Here is an 18,705-nt window from a genome sequence, read left to right as displayed (position 1 = left end):
GGAGAAAAAAAATAGATAAAAAATATTTATAAATGGATTATATGAAAAACATCAGTGCGATTGTTTCAAAATAAAGTGGGGTATTTAAAAAAGAGGAAAAGTGACTTGGAAAAAATAAATAAAAATAAGTGATTTTTGAAATCAAATGGAGGAGAGAGAGGGACAAACCCATGTGATAAAGTGGAGAGAGAGTCGGTGAGTGGGGTGCAAAAGGTGAAGGAGAAATGATGGATTGAAAATGGTTTGGGTCAAAAGTGGACACTGTTAGTGGGGAACATGAGTGCATTGATTATTTGATATAATAATAATAATAATAAAAATAAAAAGTTAGAACAGTTGGAGAGAATGAGTGGAGTATGGTAAGGGTTTCATCCAAAGCCAAAATTCCTGCAGCGAATCACTTCGCAAATCCTAGCATGAGCTTTTTCTCTTTCCAGGCTTATTCATGAATTTCCTGGTGATTTCAAGAGCCTCTGGTGGCATTGTGGCAGAGAACACCCCAACCTGGATTTTGGGTGGCAGCAACTGGAAAATATCATAGATCTGATTTTTAAAAAACCTCGTGACAGCATTTCATCAGCTTCATCCAAGACAAACATTTTGATGTAAACAGAGCGAAGTGATTGTCTCCGCAACATGTCAAACACACGACCAGGAGTACCAACAACAACATGAACCCCACTGGAGAGAATGCGCTGATCTTCGCGCACACTAGTCCCTCCAACACAAGCATGAACCTTCACACTTTGTTGGGCAAGTTCAAGAGTGGGTGGAAGAACCAAAGCTTGGCACTCAACCAAGCTATAATCTAGCTGCTGCAGAATTCCAGAGCAGAATGTTGCAGTGTTTCCAGTTCCAGACTGTCTCGTCATATGAGGTGAAGAATTCTTCTCCATCAGCCTCACACATGACTACAGTTGCACAAATCTTTGTTGATTTTATCAGCGGAATAGGTTGAGGTCCGGCGGGCGGCTAAGGTGAGGTTGCCGCCCGCCGGGGAAGCGAAAATACTAGGTTTTAAACCAGCTCTGATACCATGTAAGAAATAATGTATAGAGAAAGAGAGAGAATAAATTGTATGTATTATTATTGATTGATATATTGATGTCTATTACAATGATTCATGATTCCTATATATAGAAGAGGGTGAGTGTGTAGTAGGTAAGGAGTAGGTGAAGTGGAGGTGGTAGTGGTGTAGTGGGTTAGGTTTAGTGGAGTAGGTGAGGTGGTAGTGGTGTAGTGGGTTAGGTTTAGTGGAGTAGGTGAGGTGGTAGTGGTGTAGTGGGTTAGGTTTAGTGGAGTAGGTTTAAGTGGGTGAAGTAGGTGGAGAGTGGGTGGATTTTAACAAGCAGGATACAGCTTTACAGCATATACAACCCCACTTTCTCCTGTTACAGCAATCACCGTGTTCATTTCAACCAAGCATAAAGAAATAAGTGAAAAAAGAAAAAACCAAATTTTATCTCTCTTGATAAATTGACCAAGTAGTTTTCAAGAATGACAAGGACTAGCCAACCTACATGTCACAAACTAAATGAACATATTAAACTTCAGATACAGTGAGATATTGCTTGGTTATTTTGAAGCCATGAAGTTAACCTGTAGCAGAAATTTTGTTCAATGAAGATCCAAATTTCCAAGCACAAGTTATTTGCCAAAATACCAATCTACAGGTAACATCAATTAATAATTTAAAAAAAAAAAAAAACAGAACAGCCCCACCATTATAAAATTTGGCGACATTGGAAATCAAAAGATCGAACTGAAAAATTAAAAAAATAAAATAAAAAATAAAAAATAAAAAATTAATCCACATATTGAACATGCCTTTCAATATTAATCAAAACATCTCACTAGCCTGACCTCTTAAATGTTGAAGATTTCCTTTAAATCTATTATGTTAATTATCAAATTTATTAAGTTAATTATGCAAATCAATGGTAGCTATGCTGATAATACATAACATCGCCTGCCACTTGTAGCCACAATTGATTTCCCTAGAGGAAGAGAAAGTCAATCCCAAATAGCAAAAGAAACATAACAGTTTACTAGGAAGCATAGAACAAAGTTCCTGACTAAAAACTGTGTTCTGAACAAAAACACTGAAGCAACAAGGAAAAAATGAGTTACAGAGAAGTGCAATTGATAACTTCTGTTAAGCTTCAATAAGTACATATTGAATTAAATATGTGACTCAAGTAAAATCTAATAATCTTCAGAATGTTAAGAACCTAAAAGACTATCAGAATGCAAGTTGTTGGTAATACTCACTAGCAAGTTTGTTCTCCTCAGGAGTTGTGGTATCTGTCAAGTAAAGGGTCATCAGAGGTATGAAGTCACTATTGGCAGGTAATGCTTTCAAGATGGATTCTCAGTAAGCCACCGCTGCAGCTGTTGTCTTGATGGGAGGTTTTAAATTTGGCACAACTATTCCCCTTCCAAAATGAAATGCACTGTAGGCATAATGAATAGCAGATAAAATACAAATTATAACCCTTCACAACCTATGAAGCACAGGTACGGGTACGAGTACGGTACGGATACGAGTGCGGGTACGTCGATACGTCAAAATTCAAAAAAGTATGATACGGGTACGGCTGCGGTACGCCAATAAATATATATATTTTTATTATATATGATAAAAATTATAATTTATAAAATTTATTATATATATTATATATGATCAATTATATTATATATTATACATGATCAATTACATTATATATAAAAATTTATTATATTATTATATATTATATGAATCACCAATTATGTTATATATCTTATATTATATATCTTATATTATTTATATATTATTATATTATATATCTTATATTATATATTATATTATATATCTTATATTATTATATATTATATTATATATCTAAGAAGAGTCAAAGAGAGAGAGAGAGACGAAGAGGAGGTTTTGACGCCTCAATACGGATCAAAGAGACAGAGACGAAGAGGAGCAGAGGCGAGAGAGCAAAGGCGATCGAGAGACGAAGAGAGAGAACAAGAGAACAGAGGCGATCGAGAGACGGAGAGAGAGAGAAAGGAGAGAGACGAAGACGATCGATCAACAGTGAGCAGAAGATCGGTCAAAGAGAGAGACGATTGATCGATCGATCGAAGAGAAAACCCTAGAATCCTTCATTGCCCTAGCACACAAAGGCGACGCCTCTCTACACTATCAGGTTCGATCTCTTCCATCTCCTCTGTCTCTCTCTCGATTCCCTCTATAGATGTGTTTATGGTATGTTTAAAGCACGAGGTTATCTCTCTCTCCCTCTCTCTATGTATGTATACATGTAGTTTTTGAGTATTTTTTGCCCCGGAACGTACCCATGGCGTACCCCCTCCGCACCCATGCCGTACCCAAATGTACCAGACGTACCAGACCCCTTTTGGCCGTACCCGGTACGCGTGCAGCCGTACCGGTACGCGTACCCGTACCAGGTACGTACCCGGTACTTGTACGGCAACATTTTAGGAGTACCGGTGCTTCATAGTTCACAACTAAACTAACTTCATAAAGAAAAATAAACTAATGATACTTTGAATCAGTATCAGAATTACAAAAATTCCCCTAACTAAATGAATGTATGCAAAACAAATATTACAATTTTTCTCCCACAAAATTACCTGTGAGAGCTAACACCTTCAAGAAGGTCACCATCACAGAGGTGAAGATGCCAATCATCTGGTTGCGTCATAGAAAGCTCCATCTTGGCTCCTTTGGTTTTTAACTGATTAAGCCCCCTAACATTTGCAAAAGGTAAAGTTGATGCCTATAACATAATGAATGTCACAATCGGTTAGATAGAATTTTTTAGAAGACTAATGTTGAAGGAAAGTGCAACAAAATGAAGACCATAACAATCCCTGTCCTCATCTTGAATATCATACGTACACTCTTGTTTAATATCAAAAAATGTAGTGTCAATTGTTGATGTTTAACACTAGAATATGATTTGCAAAGTTATGTACGTTGTGATTCTAACACAACAATTGTAAGACAACCACTTTGTATGCTTCACTTTCATTTCATATTTTGACATGGAAGATGCAAGCAGACACATAACTCAACTAAAATTTATCCTACTTCAACACAAGAAAGTCCAGAACCAATCAGCATCTTTATTATGTGTCATTTCCCTATTTTAAGGAGAAACAAGAACAATCTTGTTCATGATCAGGTCCCATAATTGCTGGACAGTTACCAATGACAAACAATTCCAAAAACTAGGGAATATGATGAAAGAATTTGTTACTGATTCTTTTTACAGGCATACTGAGTTTACACAATGGCTGAGGACATTAAATTATGGTTGGGAAAACATGCCACTAATATTTGATACAAAAGCATTTGATATATGAGCAGGCTCGTAGTACAGGGTTTTTTATCAGATTAACAGTCCATTAATGTAACCAAGCAGCAAAATCAAATTCTTCAACATATTCTTCATGCAAAATCCACGACAAAGTTAATTGTAGTGGGACTAATTAATCATAGGTGGTCCTTCATGGAAGTCAATATATAAGAAGCATGGACAAGGACACACCGACACAAAAAAATTTCAAAAAATGTAGGGACACAACGCATGGGACACGTATACTTTTATATATTTATTATATGTCATCCATAAGGATAAGAAATTATTGTATATCATGTATATGAATATTTAATTAAAAAATAACAACAAAATGCAATGTAAGACTAATTTATGAAGTCTAAAAGAAGAGAATAGGTATACGTGTGCATTGTTTTTCTTTATCATTGAATTCCAAATTGTTGTAATCAAACTTCTAATGTGTTTTATTTGTATCTAAACGATACACATATGTTCCCCAAGTGTTCTAGAAAATTTTAAACAATAGTTGATCATGTGCGTACACCAGGTGTCAAGAAATATCTGATGAGTGTTGTGTCATGTCGGTGTTCGACAAAGCATAGCCCGACACGACATGACACATTCTTAGAAGCGTCCATGCTTCTTACATCAATATGCTACTGTAATATTACCATCTAACATAGTTTATACATATTGCATACTATGCATATGCAGCAGGAGCTCTCTGTTTTGCATTGGCGAATAGATGAAATAACCACCCAGATTCCACTTTCAAATTTGCTGAGTAGTTTTTACACACACGCACACGCACACGCACACATGCACAACAAAAAAAAAACAAAAACAAAAACGAATCACCAATTTTGCATTAAAGTTGTGGTTAACTAAAAGAAAAGTACATACTTTGTAAGGCAATGCCAAAGTCTTTATCATTCTCTATGTTGCACCTAAGGCTTTTGATGAATATGATTGTCTTCTCTGTTGAAAGTAAATAAGCATATGATCAGAAAAATCAAGTGCCCAAATTATATATTTCAAAAATAATCCCATTTTGGGTGTCTTACAAATACCAAACATTACTTGTTCCTATCTATAAACTATGATTTGAATGGTTGGCAATATAATTAACCCAATCTCATGTCAGTTGCATGAAACAAAATCACATAAATAGTTTCAATAAGAGAATGACTTGGAGTTTTCTCAAATATTCTTTGGGTGGGTTCTAAGTGGGTGCAATCTGGATTTTGGCAAGTTCACGAGTACATGTTAGGCTAGCCAACCCTACTTATGTAATGGACCCTAACTGTTAATGTTATGCATTTTTGCTATATTGGGGGTTCTAGGCTCACGTGGCCTGATCTTATGCATCATGTAGGATCACGTGGTTGGGCTGTCATTGAGTCAAGCCAAGTTGAGTAGTCGTGCACAATGAAAATTAGTTGTGCTCAAGCTCAACAGAGAATTATGGCTAAGCTCAGCTTAGTTAGCAGTGTTGGGAATCGAATTCAAACATGTCTATATTTATTTTTTGTAAGTCCAAAGTTGGTCTTTGACTTATTCAAAGTAACAGTATGTTGTTCATGGGATAGTTGCTATTTTTCAAACGTGTTTAGTGTTTCTTTTTCAATCTCTATGTCTAGCATATATTTCTTTCTATTGTAAAAATACCACAAGCAGTTGGGCAACTCGAGCTTTGCTTGTCTCAATTTGATTGTATAAACAAGCCTAGCTTGAGCTCCCAGGAATATAAACAATGCAACTCACACATATCAAATGTCAGTCATTAAGATACAAAAGAGAAAAACTACAAGACCAACAACAACAACAACAACAACAAAAATGGACCTTTCAAATGCTCTGAACAGGCTAACTGGATGGACAATCACCAGCAACCTCAAATATGCCTCCATAATTCCAAAACCTTAACCCACCATAACCCATAACCATTCACTGTAATATCAAAGAAACCCCAAAATTAGAAGGGGAAAAAAAACCTATTGAATAACGATATAAAAAACATATATACATACATTTATAGGAATTTAGATTTGTTAAAGGGGTTTGGTGTTTTGGTCATCGGGCTGTGTAGAGATATGGTGATTTGAACTCTAGGGTGTGTTGTGAAGCAGAGAGATGAAGGAGTGAAAGAGAGAGTTAAAACAGTGTTGTGGCCGGCAAGTGTGGCAGCGAACAATTCTCATTCAGTCCTTGTAATTGCACATAATTCACATCAACATGAAAAACAACGCTAAATTCAAAAGAGTTCGAGCAATAGCAAATTGATGACCCAATTTGTTCTGGTTTGATTTCAGACCAAAACAGAACAGACAACAGAAAGCAATTAATTTTAGAGTAACCCATCCCAAATCTCTGAAATTGAGAGAGATGGTCGAATACAAGTTTGAAATCTCTGTAATTTTAGGAGCTACTGAAATTGATACAAGCTTGGAGTATGAACCTGTTGAATCTTTTCAATAACAGCTTCTTGAATCCGAATGCAACCACTCCTCGTCGGCGGCGGCGGAGCAAGGCGGCGACTCCTCAGCGAGAGTTCCTCTCTCACTCTCACTCACATTTGTGGTGATATTTGGTTGAATTCTTTCGATTTATAATTATATCAGTATATTTATTTGAGAAATATAATATGATTGAATGTAATTATTTGAATGTAATTATAAAATGTTTTAAATTTTATTTTTTTAACATATAGCTCGATGGGTAAATTTGAGATTTATAATTATTTTTTAGGTCAAATTTAGATAGAAATAGAGGCCCAATGTAAGGGCTGGACCGGGTCGAACTTGAACAAATACAAAATTCTTTATTATGTAATGTCGACTCAATCCGAACCCGACTCAAACTAACGAATGACCACCTCTAGTAGGAAGAGGTAAGCTATTTTGGCGGTGAAATAAGGTAAACCAAGTAAGGATATTATAAGTATTTTATTATGACATTGGACTGTCTTTGGTTCATGAATTTGGAAAGAGATTTGAAAATATATATGTGTGTGCGTATGTGTGTGAAAATAGATGAATTTTACTCACTTTTTTCTTTTCCTTTTCAAATCTCTTCCTAAATCCTTAAACCAAACACAATGCAAGGATTGTTTTGGGAATTGGATTTTTTAGTACCTTTTAAATTTTTACAAAAAGATATGTATAAAATAAAGGGTTTGGCTTCTCAACTTGAGATAGCGTTTGGGTTTGGTATATCCATTTTGGAATCAATTTTGGTGATCCGAACCGTTCACTTTTTTAGACTCGTTAAATAGAATATTTATGTAAAAAATCAAGATGATATGATATTAGTAGCTATATATTTGAATCATCTTGCTTTAAAAAATGAAACATATACGATTCAAACATATAGCTACCGATATTCGATCATCTTAATTTTTTACATGAGTATTCTACTTAACGAATCTTAAAAAGTAACAATTTGAATCATCGAAACAAGATGTGTGGTAGACTCCATAACTCCCTCAAATTCTCTCATGTTGAGATGTGAATATAAAAAAAACTTAATCCAAAAATAAAAATAATCTTTTTATAATAATCTTTTTACTTTTAAATTAAAATAGAAACTTCCCAAAACAGACCAAAACGGTCTTGCATGTCCTGGGATGTCAGTGTTATTTTAGAAGGCAGTGGCTTCTCTTCAGTCTCAGATCAAATATGAGGGTGTTGTTGGGCCTGTGGGGCCCACCACGAGTTCCGTTTTGATAATCTAAACCGTTCAATGTGCACAAATTGTCGAGTACTATATGCTTGTAAAAAATCAAGTTGATCGGATATCGATAGCTAACTCATCGAATCAATTTTCTGTCAACTGTTTATTTTTTCACTGTCCATTTTGTTTTTATACAAAACTGATTTGATCACGTAGTTAACGATATCCGATCAACATGATATTTTACAAACATAGTACTCGATGATTTCTACATATTGAACGGTTCGAATTATTAAAACGGGATCTCTGGTGGGTTCCCACAGACTCAACAGCACCCTCCCGTCCGATCTTATAGCGATCTTGGTTTTCCCCGTCATTTTTTTTGTTCCGGACTTGGGTTCCGTCATGGTTGTTGTTGTCTATATCTTGTTTCCGTCCTTTAAATCCTTTGTGTTTGAGTTTTGGGTCGTGTTGGGTGAGTTGGTACAGGTTGGTTGTGAGTTGGAACAAATGGTTGTTGTCCAAAATTTGGCATCTTCGCTCGAGCGAGGCATCTTGCTCTCGGGCGAGCCTTGGGTTTTAGCTTCTTGCGCTCGAGCAAGCCTTGGGTTTTAGCTTCTTAGCTCGAGCGAGGGTTCTTGCGCTCGAGCGAGATTTGTGTGGTGTGTCTCTTCGCTCGAGCGAGCACTCTTGCATTCGATCATGCATCTGTGTCTAGATTGGACTTGAAGGTTGGTATTCTTCGCTCGAGCGAGGCTTTTGTCGCTCGAGCGAGCGAGCTCTATGTTTTGTGTTTCTTCGCTCGAGTGAGAACTCTTACACTCGAGCGTGCTTCTGGGTTGCAGACCTGAAGCTTCGCATTGTTCGCTCGAACGACGCTTCTTGTGCTCGAGCAAGGTTCTTTTGTGTCTGGTCGCTCGAGCTACCACTTCTTCGCTCGAGCGAGGTTCGAATATATCAGTTGGCAGCAGCGTGATATATATCACTTTTTCATCATCTTTTCATCCAAACCCTAGATCCGACACACTCTCTCTCTCTCTCTACACACTCCTTCTCTCTACAAATACACCTTGTTCTTGGGTCTCTCTACCCTAGTCTCTTTGTAAGAAAGTTGGAGCTTTGCGGGGCTACATTTTGATCCGAAAATTCTTGGATTTGGAGCATCTTGGGTTTTCTTCATCATCTCCTTTGAGTCTCTTCATTTGAGATAGGGATAATCTACTCCTTCTTATGAGTTTTAATATAAACATTTGTCATTTTGTATAAATGGTGAGATTTGGTAATTTCATAAATTAGGGTTTGAGACTTATAGTATTTAAAAGAGGAGTTTTATGTTTTTAAGCTCCATGTGCATATGAGGTCTTGAAAATGGGGATTTGTGGATTTAATTGGTGAAATTTGGTCTTATGATCAATGTTTGGGAAAATGCCCTAATTGAATTTAAATAATTAATTTGTATAATTAATTTGGTAATTGTGAGGAATATGAAATTGATTTGAAAAACATGAAATTGGATGGGCTGGGGACTAGTTGGTGTAGCTAGATTGATGAATCACCCACCAATAAAAAATGTAATAAATTATTTCTTGATAGAACTATTTATCTGTTTAGAGATAACTGTTTTGGGCTATCGGTGAAGGATAGTCTTGATTGTTATAGATACTACATGATTATTAGGTAAATTGAAACCAATCAATTGAATTATGTCATTGAATATGATAGTTGGAATAACACATTGAATATGTGCATTAATTGATCATTGTATATGACGACGTGTTTAAATACATTACGTATGTATATTTGTTTGGGTGGAGAAAGGGGATGTACTCCATTGTGTGGGAGGAGATAGGGGATGTACTCCACTGTTTGGGAGGAGATAGAGGATGGACTCCATTGATAATTAAATTGGCCGGAGTATCCAGGGTGAAAGTCTCAAAATCTTATATACGTTTGAATAACGTTGATGATTGAAGTGTTGATAGTATGAGTTGTAGTTTCATTTTGAATTGTCGATGAATTGAAGTGTTGTTATTTTTATGAGTTATAGTCTCACTTTGAACAATCGATGAATTGAAGTGTTATATTTATGAGTTGTAGTCTCATTTGAATTACTCGGATAAATGAGCCATGTTAATAAAGTGAATTGGAAATAGAAATGAAACCAGGTTGAAAGATGAATATCAATGTTGATGGGTTATAGAAATGATGTTAATCGATGTACATGTGTTGAACATTTATCAAATGCTAATGTTTTAGTTATTTCTCATATTTGGTTTAGCATATCTCTACTGGGCTTTAGCTCACCTTACTTGGGACACCATTTTCAGGTACAGGGGACATGCCACCTCCAAGGTCTTAGCTTGGGAGGTCTCGGGGCTGAAGTCTCTGTTTTGTTGTTTTGCTTTTATGTTTATATGTTTTTATTTCCAAGTCGAGGGCTTTAATTGTAAAGAGCTTCTGACCCTCTTTTGTTGTAACCAAGTGTTAACTTGGAAAGTTATAAGCCTGTAGGGCATCTATTTTTGTTGTTAACATGTAACATCTTTTGTAAGAAGACTTTGATGGGTGAAAATGTTTTATTTCTTTATGATTATGGATCTTATGTATGATTGAGTTATGTATTATTTTGAGGGTGTTACAACTTGGTATCAGAGCGTATCGGGCTTGAATACTTTGGGTACGTGGGAAGTGGTTAGTACCACAATGGGTTTGTCTCGCTTATTAGAGACTTATGTATGATGTTATGTGTTTATTTGATAACATGCTTATGTAACTATATGGGTATAGAATTTGGTTTTTAGGATGTTGATCGGGTCTATGGGTTTTTGGGAGTCCTGTTGGAAAGGCACTTGATCACTGCCGTTTCTAACTGGAACTCTAGTAACGCCATGGGACGGTCATTATTCGGAAATGAAATTCATAAGTGCTTATGTGATTATGTGCTTATGTGGAATGAATTGCAGTTGTCCAATATATTAGGACGCGAGTGAAATAACTTCGGCACATTTGTGAATGTGCTAATGTCTTTGTTACCTTTATTAGGATGTCAAGACGAGGACGTGGTGGTAGGCGTGGTAGGCCTAGGAGGTAGGAGCTGTCTATACCGGATGAAATTTCAACACAGGAAGAGGGAGTTGGTCAAGCCAATATGGCCGAACCAGCAGGTCAGCAGGCCATGTGTGCCTTAACTTGCGAGATGGCAGGAGCATTGAGGGAATCTATGGACATTCTCAGGGCTGAGAATCAAGTCCAACCCATGTAGCTGAAGTAGGGCCTTCCTTTCTGAAGAGGGAGCTTTTCCGGTCGAATCCGAATGAGTTTTTGGGTGATCCAAAAGAGCCACTGAAGGTTGACGAGTGGCTAGAGCAGATGACGAAGACGTTTGAGATGCTTGACATCGAAGACGGAGGTTTGCGAGTGACCTTGGCGTCCTTCCAACTGAAGGGAGACGCGGGTCAGTGGTGGAAATTTGTGTGAGGGCGTATTGGGAAAACTTGGGAGGCCTTTGCTGACGCCTTCCAGGAGAAGTTTTTGCCTTCCACTGTTAAGGAGAAGTTGAGAGATCAGTTCTGTCAGCTCAAGCAGCTGAATACATCAGTGGCGGAGTTCGAGGCCACCTTTACTAGCCTATCCAGGTTTAAACCTGAGTTAGTGGTGACTGAGGAATGCCGCTGTTTGGAGTTCGAGAAGAAATTGAGGACCGGACTCATGTTTCGAGTGGCCGAATCCATGATTACAGAGTATGGGCGCCTGGTACAGGCTGCTGCCCATCTTGAGACCATTATGCAGGCAGAAGAGGAAATGATGAGGGGCTCCAAGAGGAGTCAGGAAGGTCAGGGGGACGGTAAGAGGCAGAGGGGTTCTAACCCTCAGTAGTCCTAGAGAGCACATTCTAGATCTACCTTTCCAGTACTGAGTCTAGGTTCTGGGAGAGGTGGTCAGGGAGACGTCCTTGTTACAAATGTGGTCAGTTGGGCCACAAGTCTTCAGCTTGCCTGCAGAGGGGAGGAAGGTAGAGAGTAGCTTATTCTTCAGCTCGTTCTCAGAGCCAGAGTCAAGGCAGACGTCAGCCGCTCACTTGTTATCAGTGTGGGCAGGCGAGACACCTGAAGAGGTTTTGCCCCCAGTTGAGTGGCACATCTGGTGCGTCTGGTTTGAGGCAGACACAGAGTCTTCAGTCAGTTCAGGCCTTGAGGGCCAATTAGGGAGCCTCTTCGGCTCAGTCTGTGCAGAAGTCGTATGCTCTGAGAGGTGAGCAGGTAGATCAGAGACCTATAAGGCGCGTGTATGTTGTTACAGCGCAGGACCTTGTACCCGCTTCATCTGTTGTGAGAGGTACCTTTTTGTTTTGCAACTCGATTGCTAATATGTTGATTGATACGGGTACATCCCATTCCTTTATATCTGCTGCATTTGCATCTATTTTGGGGTTGGAGTTGGCGCAATTAGCATCTCCTATTTGTGTAGTATTACCTATTGGGGGTGAGTTGATTTTGAAACAAGGGTGTAGAGGTCATGATATAAAGATCGCTGATCGTCGGCTTCCATTTTCGTTTGTAGTAATGGTTATGTCTGGGTTTGATGTGAATTTGGGTATAAACTGATTATCGTCATACCGGGCTGTTATAGATTGCTATCGCCAGAGGGTTATTGTATGTACCTTTGGTGGTGACTGTTTTCATTTCTTGGGGGATCGGGTTGGTAGAGTCTTACCACCGGTATATGATCCGCAAGGGCAGAATGAGCTTAGCTGTCTTTTCGCTAGCTTTATGAGTAGTAAGTGTGATGAAACCCGGACTGAGTTGCCAAGAGTGGTCTGCGAGTACTCGGACGTCTTTCCTGAGGGCCTTGTTAGTTTACCACCCCATTGAAAGGTCGAGTTCTCTATTGACTTAGTGCCTAGCACGGCACCAATTTCTATGGCACCGTATCGTTTTGCCCCAGCCGAGTTGAGTGAGTTGAAGATTCAACTCCAAGAGTTATTAGATAAGGGTTTTATTCGCCGTAGTACTTTGCCTTGAGGAGCTCCGGCCCTCTTTGCTTAAAAGAAAGATGGGGCTTTGAGACTTTGTAGTGACTACTGAAAGTTGAACCGGGCTACGGTTAAGAACAAGTACCCTATGCCTTGTATAGATGACCTGTTTGATCAGTTCAAAGGATCCCATTGTTTCTCTAAGATAGACTTGAGATCGGGGTTACCATCAGTTGAGAGTCAATGAGGAGGATATCCCGAAGACGGCATTCCGTACGCGGTATAGCCACTATGAGTTTCTGGTGATGCCTTTTGGGCTTACCAATGCACCGGCTGTGTTTATGGACTTAATGAACCAGATCTTCTGGGAGTTCTTAGATCGCTTTGTGGTCGTTTTCGTGGACAACATTCTGATTTATTCACCTTCTGAGGAGGAGCACGAAGAACACTTGCGAGTGGTGCTTGAGTTGCTTAGAGCCTATAAGCTGTATGCTAAGTTTAGGAAGTGTGAGTTCTGGCTAAAAGAAGTTAAGTTCTTAGGCCATGTAATATCCGGGGGAAGGGTGTCTGTTGATTCATCCAAGATAGAGGCAGTGCAGGATTGGGCACAGCCTAAGAGTGTCTTTGAGATTCGCAGTTTTTTGGGATTGACCGGGTATTACCGTTGATTTGTGAAAGATTTCTCCAGGCTAGCTTCATCTTTGACTAGATTGACGCGGAAAGGGGTCAAATTTGTGTGGAGTGAGACTTGCGAAAAGTCGTTCCAAGAGCTTAAAGTTAGACTTACCACCGCTCCAGTCTTGATTATTTCGGAGAAGGGTTTGGGTTATACAGTCTATTGTGATGCCTCACGAGAGGGTTTAAGTTGTGTGTTGATGCAAGAAGGGAAAGTAGTGGTCTATGGTTCACGTCAATTGAAAACACATGAGAAGAACTATCCTACACATGACCTAGAGTTGGCGACTGTGATATTTGCCTTGAAGATTTGGAGGCACTACCTATATGGTGAGAGATTCGAGGTGTTCTCAGATCATAAGAGTCTGAAGTATCTGTTTACACAGAATGACTTGAATTTGAGGCAAATGAGGTGGATGGAGTTCATAGAAGATTATGACTTTGAATTGCATTATCATCCGGGAAAGGCCAACGTTGTGGCTGATGCCCTTAGTAGGAAGTCCATTGGTGACGTAGCTTGTATTGCTATCCGGGAATGGGAGATGTTCGGTGCTCTTAGCGAGTTTGACTTGCATCTGGGCGAGTCCATTGAGTCTGCGGCCTTGTTTTCTGTAGTTGCACAACCTACGCTTGTGAATCGAGTGTTAGAAGCACAGAGGGATGACTTTGAGGTAGAATCCCTCTGGGAAAAGATCTCCAGTGGGAAGGTTGAGAAGGGTCTGACTATGTATCCTGACCTGAGTGTGATGTACCAAGACCGCATGTTTGTGCCGGAGTCTTGCCGAGAGGAAGTACTCCGAGAGTTTCACCATTCACCCCTTGCGGTGCATCCGGGAGGCACAAAGATGTATCATGATCTGAGTCGCCAGTTTTGGTAGAGGGGTATGAAGAAAGATGTGGCAGTGTTTGTGTCAAAGTGTCTTACTTGTCAGCAAGTGAAGGCCGAGCATCAAAGGCCAGTGGGTTTGTTACAACCCTTGTCTATAGTCGAGTGGAAATAGGAGCATGTCACGATGGATTTTGTTATGGGTCTTTCGAGAACTCAACGGGGTAGTGATGTTATTTGGATGGTAGTAGACCGGTTGACTAAGTCGGCGCACTTTATCCCTATGCGCGTAAGAGATTCGGTAAATCACCTTGCCGACTTGTATATTCGGGACATAGTGAGGTTGCACGGGGTCCCAATGTCGATTGTCTCAGATAGAGACCCGCGTTTTACTGCTAGGTTGTGACAGAGTTTGCAGAGTGCCTTGGGCACTAGGTTGACCTTTAGCATGGCTTACCATCCTCAGACTGACAGACAGTCAGAGCGTACCATTCAGATACTTGAGGATATGTTTCAAGGCTATGTCCTTGACTTTAAAGGGTCGTGGAAGAGACACTTACCCTTAGTGGAGTTTGCCTACAACAACAGTTTCCAATCGCGTATTGGTATGGCACCATTTGAGGCCTTGTATGGCCGACCGTGTAGATCTCCAGCATGTTGGGCCAAGGTGGGTGATGCACCTTTGTTGGGCCCGGAGTTGGTTCGGGAAACGACGGAGAAAGTAGCACTTATCCGTAATAGGCTAGTTACAGTCCAGAGTCGCCAAAAGAGTTATGCTGACCATTGAAGGAGACCTTTGTCATTTGAGGTGGGTGATCACGTCTTTCTGAAAATATCACCTAGACGGGGTTTGATGAGGTTTGGGAAGAGTGGGAAGTTGTCCCCTCGGTTTATTGGCCCTTTTGAGATCCTTGAGCGGATTGGGGAGGTTTCATATCGTTTGGCATTGCCTCCACAGTTGTCCGGAGTGCATGACATATTTCATGTTAGTATGCTTCGGAAATATGAGTCGGATCTGTCACATGTGTTGGATTGGACCGACTTAGAAGTGGACGAGGATGCTTCGTATGAAGGGAGACCGGTGCGGGTCTTGGATAAGCGGGACCAAGTCTTGCGAGGCAAGACGATTCCCTTGGTCAAGGTATTTTGGAAACATCACGGAGTTGAGGAAGCAACTTGGGAACGTGAATTGGAGGTTTGGGAGAAATATCCGGACCTATTTGTTGATATTTGAGCTTATGCTAAGAATTTTATTTTGTTTATAAACTCTAAGAACATTGTATATGTTTGGATTATGAAAGCAATGAAATTGTTGAATATGTTTTGAAAATGTGAGTTTAATTTAACATTGTATATGTTGAATGTATTGTGGAAATGTAATTATGTTGTTAACATTGAATATGTTATGGAGATATGGGATATACGCATTGAAATTAACTGAATTTCACTAGAATGCATGTTAATAATAGGTATTGAGCTACATTTATAAATTGTTCTCTTGAGAAGAGATGGAATGATCGGTAGTTGTCACGCCCTCAAAATAATAATATTAAACCCATCAATATAAACATACATTTATATACAAAAGATCCACATTCCCTCAAATAATCAGAGTACTTCATTACAAAAGTATTACACGTTAACAACAAAAGTAAATGCCCTGCGGGCTTACAGCTTTCCAAGTTATCACTTGGTTACAAAAGAGAGTATTAACTCGGTTACACATTAAGCCCTTGGCTTGAAATTACATGTAATACATCAAAAGGAAAATAAGGCAACAAAAGTATGTCTTGTCCCTACCCTCCCAAGCTATGTTCGTAAAGGCGGCATGCTACCTGTACCTGAAAATGATGTTCTCATATAGGGTGAGCCACAGCCCAGCAGAGATATACTAAACCAACTATGAACAATGATTAAAAGATTAGCAACTGATAGGTGGTCGATACTTACACTTCCATTTACATCTTATTTCAATTCCATGACAACCAAACCTATGTTACAATTCACCTTTCATTTCTTATTCAACTTTGAGTTTGAAAACGGGGTTCAGTACTCTGGCCAAAACATTTTGATGAGATTATAGTTCATCACTAGAACATTTTCAAAATTCACGGTGGATACACATTTTGGTGTTGTATCAATAACACATAAACTACTTCCATACTTCACAAACGATGATGATATACATTTTAATGCTATATCAAATCAAACAGACTTTTCAATAGATAAGCATATGAGCTATATCACTACTACAACAGATAAGCATGTGAGCTATATCAACATTCCAATAGATAAGCATATCACACATCAACAGACAAGCATATTAGCTGTATCCACACTTCACTAGACAAGCATATGAGCTGTATCTACACTTCACTAGACAAGCATATGAGCTGTGTCTACACTTCACTAGACAAGCATATGAGCTGTATCTACGGAGTTCATCCCCCATCTCCTCCCAATCCTATCCGGTTTAGAGGTACATCCCCCATCTTCCCCTAAACCGCGAAGTACATCCCCCATCTCCTCCTCTACACAATGCATATAAACACAAAGGTTCTATACACAATATAACGCATGTAAACACAGAATCACATACGCAATCAATCAATACATAAAGTTAATGCATTCTACCAACCGTCTACACATAATGCATATAAACACATTGGTCATATACACAATCACTCAATACATAAAGTTAATGTATTCTATCAACCGTCATACTCTATGACACATCCGATTGATTAGTTTTAGTTTGCCTAATCATCATGCATTGTCTACAACAATCAACACTACCCTCCACCGGTAGCCCAAAGCAATTATTTCTAAGCAGGAAATAAATGCACAAATGGATATTCAATCAACATTTCAATTCGGTGAGTGATAAATAATTCAACTACACCCTTTTTCCCCATACATTCCCAATCTCAACAATTCCATTTCATTTCCTCATTTCTCACAATTAATTATCTCAATTAATCAAACAATGTAATTAGGTCATTTTCCATAATTACCATCCCAACCCTTAGGTCCCATTTTCATCAATGATTCAACATTTATTCCATTTCTCTATACCAAACATGCTTCCAGGTTTATTATAAATAAAACCCCAACTTTTGTAAAATTACACAAAGGCCCAAACTTTCTCAAAATTACCCAACAACCCCCGACATATCAAAATGCTAAAATTCAAAGACAAAGCTCATAAAGAGGAGTAGGATATCCCTACCTCGAATGATGGGGCTCAACGAAGGAGATGAAGAAACGGAAATGCTCCAAATCCCGAAATTTTCAGATTAAAAGATAGCCCTCTACGATCAACACAACTTTTGTAAAGGCCCAAGGTGAGAAAATAACTCCTACTAGATCAATCCTAAGAGAGAAGTTAGGGTTTTAGAGTGAGGTGCTCTTCAATGGAGGTTTTGAAAAAGTAAGAGAGAGAAAGGAAATCAAAAAGTGATCAAAAAAGTGATTTCACGGACTGATATAAAAACAGGTCCGCTCGAGCGTACAACACCCCGCTCGAGCGTCAGACACAGGTTTACGCTCGAGCGTCCCAAGATCCGCTCGAGCGCCGGATGCACTCTCCCAGAATTTTCTGCAGATGTCCAAAATGCTGAGAGAAGGAAATTCACGCTCAACCGTCCAAACTGCCGCTCGAGCGGAAAGGCAGCAACAAAATCCCTCTCGAGCGTCAAATCGCCGCTCGAGCGGAGAGACCAAAACCTGGGCAAAATTTCTAAGTTTTAAAACACGACCAACTTATTCCCAACTTGCCCAACACAACCCAAAACTCTAATTAAAAGAGTAGGGGATAGAAATGAGGATAAGACAACAACGAATCTACGGAACCGAGTCCGGATTACAGTTAAACAACAACAGGAAATACCGGGATCGCTATAGTAGTGGATCATGTTGGTAAGTGGTGTATTGTAATAATGTTGAGAATTGAAAAGATCACAGTTTTGAAACTTATATTTGTAATTTTCGGGACAAAATTCTTTAAGGAGGGAGGTTATAGCGATCCCGATTTTTCCCGTCATTTATCTTGTTCCAGACTTGGGTTCCATCATGGCTGTTGTTGTCTATATCTTGTTTCCGTCTTTTAAATCCTTTGTATTTGAGTTTTGGGACGTGCTGGGTGAGTTTGGTACAAGTTGGTTGTGAGTTGGAACAAATGGTTACTGTCCAGAATTTGGCATCTTCGCTCA

The 18,705-nt window shown here is 39.1% G+C and overlaps 1 protein-coding gene across 3 annotated transcripts; it reads right to left on the bottom strand.

The window, feature by feature from the left end:
• Positions 1–1,347: 1,347 nt before the first annotated feature.
• Positions 1,348–6,945, bottom strand: LOC114276427 (dihydroorotase, mitochondrial-like). Of its 3 annotated transcripts, XM_082883716.1 has the most exons (6): positions 6,808–6,945; positions 6,195–6,299; positions 5,253–5,327; positions 3,640–3,785; positions 2,272–2,453; positions 1,348–1,388 (listed from the first exon to the last, which is right to left on the bottom strand). In XM_082883716.1, the coding sequence occupies exons 3-5, from the start codon at positions 5,280–5,282 to the stop codon at positions 2,372–2,374; spliced, it is 258 nt and encodes an 85-aa protein (XP_082739842.1). In that variant the 5' UTR covers positions 5,283–5,327; positions 6,195–6,299; positions 6,808–6,945; the 3' UTR covers positions 1,348–1,388; positions 2,272–2,371. The 3 variants fall into 3 exon arrangements, with proteins under 3 accessions (XP_082739842.1, XP_082739840.1, XP_082739841.1); XM_082883714.1 differs by lacking the exon at positions 5,253–5,327 and having other exon boundaries at positions 3,640–3,756; XM_082883715.1 differs by lacking the exons at positions 1,348–1,388; positions 5,253–5,327 and adding an exon at positions 1,521–1,599 and having other exon boundaries at positions 3,640–3,756.
• Between the last annotated feature and the right edge of the window lie 11,760 nt (positions 6,946–18,705).

Source organism: Camellia sinensis, chromosome 8, assembly GCF_055761805.1.
Source record: "Camellia sinensis isolate YWXY chromosome 8, ASM5576180v1, whole genome shotgun sequence".
Lineage (NCBI taxonomy): Eukaryota > Viridiplantae > Streptophyta > Magnoliopsida > Ericales > Theaceae > Camellia > Camellia sinensis.
Note: the sequence above shows the minus strand (reverse complement) of the source record. Positions and strands in the feature narration are given on the sequence as shown.

What these genes read in the sequence shown, in the direction of transcription:
- LOC114276427 (XM_082883714.1), bottom strand. Translation starts at nt 6,259, where the DNA reads ATGGAGGCATATTTGAGGTTGCTGGTGATTGTCCATCCAGTTAGCCTG. An exon ending in CTGTTCAGAGCATTTGAAAG is followed by an intron (nt 3,757 to 6,194) that starts GTCCATTTTTGT and finishes TGCAAATGTTAG; the next exon opens with GGGGCTTAATCAGTTAAAAA. An exon ending in GAAGGTGTTAGCTCTCACAG is followed by an intron (nt 2,454 to 3,639) that starts GTAATTTTGTGG and finishes TTATGCCTACAG; the next exon opens with TGCATTTCATTTTGGAAGGG.